This window comes from Kryptolebias marmoratus, linkage group LG18 (assembly GCF_001649575.2).
Source record: "Kryptolebias marmoratus isolate JLee-2015 linkage group LG18, ASM164957v2, whole genome shotgun sequence".
Taxonomy (NCBI): Eukaryota; Metazoa; Chordata; class Actinopteri; order Cyprinodontiformes; family Rivulidae; genus Kryptolebias; species Kryptolebias marmoratus.
The window spans coordinates 7,902,829-7,909,308 of record NC_051447.1 but is presented as its reverse complement, the minus strand read 5'-3'; the positions used below and the strand labels follow the sequence as shown (position 1 = coordinate 7,909,308).

At 37.7% G+C, this 6,480-nt stretch overlaps 1 protein-coding gene across 1 annotated transcript in view; it reads right to left on the bottom strand.

Annotated features, from left to right (window-relative positions):
* ppfibp1a (PPFIA binding protein 1a) overlaps positions 1-6,480 on the bottom strand; it is a 29,198-nt gene that overhangs the window by 5,104 nt on the left and 17,614 nt on the right. The window contains exons 8-16 of the mRNA XM_017411612.3: positions 5,040-5,157; positions 4,189-4,250; positions 4,045-4,111; positions 3,035-3,153; positions 2,762-2,835; positions 1,721-1,775; positions 1,285-1,435; positions 617-752; positions 418-537 (exon numbers count right to left, since the gene is read on the bottom strand). Of these exons, the coding sequence (XP_017267101.1) occupies positions 418-537; positions 617-752; positions 1,285-1,435; positions 1,721-1,775; positions 2,762-2,835; positions 3,035-3,153; positions 4,045-4,111; positions 4,189-4,250; positions 5,040-5,157 (902 nt within the window). The remainder of the gene's footprint in view (positions 1-417; positions 538-616; positions 753-1,284; positions 1,436-1,720; positions 1,776-2,761; positions 2,836-3,034; positions 3,154-4,044; positions 4,112-4,188; positions 4,251-5,039; positions 5,158-6,480) is intronic.

The following is a 6,480-nucleotide window of genomic DNA, read 5'->3' as shown; positions in this document are numbered from 1 at the left end:
AATTGTGGAAGGAGATAGGTGCCGAAAAACGTACGGAATAGTTAAAGAATAGATAATAGATAATAAAGAGAAACAGGAAAACAATGGTGTGAATGCTTAAAAGCATTCACACAATTAGACCCCATTAGCTTTGTTGAATGCTTAAAAGCATTCACACAATTAACTTGGTGTAGATTTGAGTCTTTCAGTAAACAAACTGGCATGACTAAGAGTAGTTGAATCAAAACTTTAGCATTTCATGTTAAACTTCACAATCAGTTTTAAATATGACTGTCTTTAAGTTTGTAAACTGTGGAACATATTCCTAACAAGTCCTCATTAAATGAATAAAAAGTGAAGATGCCTTTAATTTATGTAGGTTTGGCTTGTTAACCTTCAGGAGTTGGATGTTATTTGTGCTGAATTTAAAACACTTACTTCTGTTTTGAGTCACGTGACCAGCCGAGCCGAGGGCCGGCGGTGGCTCTGACTCCGCCCCTCCTGAACTCCATCTCAGCGTCGTCGAGGTCTAAGGAGGTAGAGTGACTCCTCTTTAGCCTGAGAGAGAGTCACGTCACTAATGACTAATAGATGATTGAACAATAAATCCATCACAGACTACACACTAACTCATTACCTGCCAAAAAATTTCTTCAGCCCTCTCGACTTCTTCTTGGTTTCTGGTGATGATGGAAGAGGAGTTGCATCATGAGATTTCTTGGAGGGAACGCCAGCCAAGTCGAGGTGCTCTGTGCCTTTCCGTTCTGTCTCAGCTGTAAAATTTAGCACATCAACAATAAAACCCCTCAACTACTGTAGGACCTCTTAAAACAACAGAACAATAAAAGGTTAATGTTTTTTACTCGTGAAAAAGACAACTGAATGGTTCTGCCCCGTCTCTGACAAATCACCCAAAGCATGATATAAACAGGAGCAAACTAAATCCTCCAGAGAAAGTGACTCAGTGATTCCCAACCCCTTCTTGCAAAATATACAATTAAAATTCTTGAGGATCTTGCATGTGATTTCAATTAACAGCAATGAAAACATAACAGTAAACTCACAGATGAGGGATCACCAGGATAAACAGTTAGAAAGCAGAATGAGTGAGTTCTGCCATCAAAAGGTGCCAAACTGCAAATCAACAAGACTATTCTGCTCCATCTAATGCAGGTGCACCCACACTCCAAGTATGATCTTTTCAGTTTACAAAGCAATGAAAACAAAAGACCAGTTTGGTTTTTAAAAAAAAACAAAACAAGGGAAAACGATTTAAATCAGTCTTTTATATAGCTTCATATTCACCGAGGTTTGGGACGCTGGCTGTCTGCTTGCCTCCACGGAGCTTAAAAAAACCACGACCGAATGAAGCGCGGGCCTTTTTGGTGCCAAAACTTCCTTCACTTGTGTTTCCTTTAGTAGGAGAGGAGGATCCAGGTCTGGCTTTAGTTTTAGCCTACAAGGAAAAAGTACAGGAGAGATTAATGTGAACGTGGCCTCGAGAGAATCATGTTACCTTAAACTTTACTTAGTGCAAATGAGAAGTGAAGTTGCAACATTTAACCACTAGGTGTCAGAGCAGGACTACTAGCAAGAGTCTGACTGTAAGAGGACTGTAATGAGCTGGATATAAAAATTTAACTTCTCAAGAGTTTGGCTAAGACTGTTTAATCCAGTTAAACCATCATTAGGTCAGCAGATTTTCAGATGGGTCGATGTATTTGATGCTAGGAGGTCTTACCTGGTCTGAGCTCCTGGTTACAGCCGAGCTGCCTGTTTGTGGATCATCTAAGGATCTGAAACAAGGAGCCAAGAAAAAAAGAATATAATATATATATATATATATATATATATATATATATATATATATATATATATATATATTAATGTAAAGTATTTGTTAAAAAATGCATCTAAACTAATGATTCATCAACAACTGCCTACAGATTGAGGTTTCAGCTCTCTTGTAAGACACTAAAGTTTCATTATACTTTAAAACCAGGTTACATTTGTTGTTTGTGTTCAGACTGTAAGATAAATTATCATTGAAATGATCTTAAGTCTACATATTGATAAGACCTGGAATGTAATTCAGAGTGTCTTATCTGCTCTTTATATATCAAAGGCTTCTGACTCGCACTGTGATGTTTTGACAGCAGTCACAAATGTTGGCACCATTTACTCAGGATAGTTTTTAGTTGTAAGATATTTAAAGCTCACTGTGCGCAGTGTAGGAGAACCAAAAATATTGCCAAAAATTCTAATTTGTTTTCATTACTTAAACAACTTACAAATAAATGCAAAAAAAAAAAACTGCCTTAATGTCACAGCTTGTCAAAACACTGACCCCAGGTTATTTTTTTTCTGCTTTACAAAGGAGTGGGACAATCGTGTTTTAATACATACTGTATTAGAACAATCCAGATAAGAAACTCATCAAGTCACAAATAAGGTGAGAAGTAGAATCAGTTTCTTAGGAATCCCCTCCTTCTGACCATCAGATAAAATGTAAGTCTATGGTGTTTGTATGTTGGCCTTTTTTACATCTTCCAGACTCCAAAAAACTGTTTTGGGGTGTATAAAACTCCAGTAGCCTTTGTCTTCCAGCATCATGATGCACTACTTTACCTGTGTTATTTCCTCTAACGCATAAAATTATTTGTTGTTTCTCTCACAGATACCACATAATGCTATAGAGCCTAATGTATTTTCATTCTGAAACAATACATCACTTAGCATTTATGTGATTTAAATCTAAGTTGTTGGTTTTTTTTTTCTTTACCTCTGAGCTGCTTGTATCTGTCGCTCTCTGTCCAGTTCCTTCATTTCAGAGAGCACTGCTATACATGGGCTAGACTGAGACGACAAGGGGGGGAAAAGCAAAAAAAAAAGATTAATTGAACACATTTCCTAACAGCAGAAAGTCTAACAGTCTGACAAATAGGAACCTGAGAAACCAGTTTTTGAGTGGGAGGCAGAGATAGAGATTTTCTAAAGGAAGTTTACAGTCTGGGGTTCATCCTGTGTCAGCTGTTTGGACAGAGGTTGTGTTTACCTCGTCAGAGCTCCTTCCTGCCTCCCCCTCCAACTCCAGGGTGACCTGATCCACCTCCATGGACACAGAAACTGAGGGATCATCAGGGATATCAGCATAGTCATCCTCCTTCAGCTTCTCTGAAGAAAGGACAGTTCACACAGTCATGCACTAAACCACAAAGAGGACCTGTCTTCTTTCAGAGTTCAATCAAGCTTTTAAGCCCCTACAGACATCTTTATATAACATAAGATATATCTTTTTACACAATATTTCTTTGGTGGCTTAAAGTTGCTATATAAATATTTTCATTTTTGATTATTTGAAATTTTTCAATTCCTTAGAAAGTTGTCAGAAAAAGCTTTAAAATCACCTCTTTTTCCCAGAAAACTTGTCAAATGTAGTTTTACCAGCTGAGTTTAACTCATGGAGGCTTAAGTTACCATTTTATTACTAATACTTGTGCTAAAAAAATAATCAATTTAATTCAATTCATTTTACTTATAAAGCACCAAGTCACCTCAGATAACTACAAAAACATTCACATACATTTTTAAAAGACGATTAGTAAGAAGTATTGATGTAAAGAAGCCAGCAGATTGCATTCAATCTTCATTTCACCACAGTCTCTCATCCTGAGCAGCACATTGGCAACAGTAGAAAGGAATATGGTCACTCCCTTTTAACAGGAAGAAACCTCCAGAACCAGAACTGGGCTCAGGATGGGCGGCCATCTGCTGTGACCAGCTGGGGTTTGAGAGGACAGGAAAGAGATCCAGTCAAACACAGAATGACTCGTACAGGTGCAGTTTCTATTAGAGGAAAAACATGTTCTTGATAGAAATAATTACAAATACAAACATGGAGAGTGAGTAAAGGCAGGAGCAGAGTGAGGAAATGTGGTCAGTTTGGCCTATAGCAGCAAAACTAAAGCATAACTCAGGAAACCCAAACCAACCCTAACTATAGGATTGATCAAAAAGACAAGTCTTAAAGGTAGACAGGGTGTAAGCCTCATGGACATTCCTCACCTTTGACCAGCTCCTGCACTTTCCTGCACTTTGTAAGTGACACCTCGAGCTCTTTAATCTTTCTTTCCTGCAGATAAACAGAGAAAGCTTGAAGTCATGATGCATCCAGCAGGTCAGAGCAGCTGAGGACGCACCGCTCCGTACCTTATCATTGTTCTCAGACGTCAGTAGCTCCAACACCCTCTTCATCTTAACCATTTCAGTATCTGAAAAAGAAAATAATAAAACCTTTATTTGTGGCCATTTGGCTTCAACTCTAAAAGGCTATGAAAGAAACCCAGAAATGATTAATCTAACTGGGAGGCAGTTTGCTGGTCAGCAGGGATCTTGCTGCTGCTAAGAGTTCCTGATTTGGTGCTCACCACAAAATATCAAAAATCTGAAATTATCTGTGCAGTTTACAAAGAGTAAAGCACAATTAAATACTTGCAAACCACTTGGTAATCAGATGCAGACCTCATGAGCTCCTAATTACAGGAGCAGAGGGACTTGGGTTGGTGTCACTTGTGACCAAGATGTGTGATAAACCCACAGAAAAGTGTAATTTAACTCCACACACCACCTCAGTTTTGCAGGGTATTTTCATACGAGCTTCCACATATTACATATTGGATGAAATGAAACTAAAACCATACAGGTCTTCAGGTTTCACAGACTAACACTTCAAACACTCCCCTTTAAATAAATTGCATTCTTCCACCAGCAGCAGGGATAAGATAAGGTCAGGAGTGGGTGGGAGGAGTGAGACAGTCAAATATATTTGGGATACATTTTCCAGGCAGAAAAATAAAGGAGTAAAGCACAACAATAACCGTAAATTACTTCAGTCTGAGAAATATTAGATCATGATGCAAAAAGAAGATGAAGCTGCAGCAGGGGGATGTTGTTGAAATGTGAAATATCCATCTAATCTTCTTAAACCCCTTAGAATTAGAGCTGAACTGCTGAAATGAAAGGAGGAGGATCCAAACTTTTATCAGAACCACCTCTCCCACCTCTTTCTCCCCCCTCAGTTCTGTTGTGGGCCTCCACCTTGGGTCTGCTCTCATCCTTCAACCTCCTCAGCTCCTCCTCTCGCTCCTCCAGCTGCCTCTGCAGAACCTGCAGCTCCTCCTGTAAGGAGCAGTGATGTCAGGTCAGACGGTTGTTAAACTACATCCATGTTACAGTGAAAAAGAAGAGACCTGTATCTGAGAAGGTCAGAACCGGAGGACTTTTCTCAAGCTCTTTCTTCAATAATTTAAGTCACTATTTACAGAATGATTGTTAAAAGTGAAAATCCAGATGAGGATTTTAGATAAAAGCTGGAGGATTAAAGTGAGGTCACAATAAGATTTTGGGGCTTTCAGTTTCCCCTCACTGTGTTATCTAGATTATTATTTTAAAAAAATAAAAATTAAAAACCTCAAGTTGACATACTAAAGTTAGTAATAATATCCCACAAAATAACTGCTCTAAACTGATTTGTTTCTAAATGTGAGCTTGTCTTCTTATACCTGTGCTCCTCAACAAGACAGACAACTGCATTATTCTCGTTTAGTTTCTCACGCTTCAAGTCCAGTTTAAGATTCTGCCTTGTACCATTTAGGCCAATCGAACTTTGATACCACTTGTCTTTGCCTGACTTGTGACATAGCTCAGTTGAACAAGTTGTCTGAACCCTCTGTGAGGACTGAAATACTTTGATTTACCTGAATAATTCACTTATTTATAGGGACACGGACATTTCTGGTAACTTTAAAATCACCTGAGCTTTTATGCATCACTATCATTAAATGGGTTTATTTTTATTTTTATTTATATTTGCAAAACAAAGAAAATAAGTTACTCTTTTTGAGCCGTTTGTTTAACAAAAACGACATTCTACTTCAACACCAAACAACTGTTCACTATAATATAAATGTAATCATTAAAACGTATAAATCATTATATTGTATTTTCTACTCGAATTCCATTCTTATATAAATGTTTACACTCTGCATTAGATTTATTGATTCTTTTAAGATTTTGATTACTTTTTTGGGGTTCCCCAAAGTCATTAACCAAAAAGCAATGTTTAAAACATGTACAGTCCTGCTCACCATTATTGGCACCCATGAAGTTTAAGTACATATAATGGAATATTTACTAAAGGAAATTCATCAAGTGAAACAACATTTTATTGCTGATAGCTTGTGTTTGATGCAAAACAGCAAATGATCAAAAACATTTAAAAAGATAAACATTATGAGGAAAACAAAGAAAAACAACTTTTACCATGCCAATGGTATTGGCACCCTTTGCTCCAAATCAATATGAAAACCCAATTTGGCTCACCTGTTGCAAATCACACATAAAGATCACTTGTGATGGACTGCCTCCACACATGTGACATGAATTAACCAATGAATGATCATGTTGGTCCTTTAAAAGCCACCTGTTAGTTCATCTCCACAT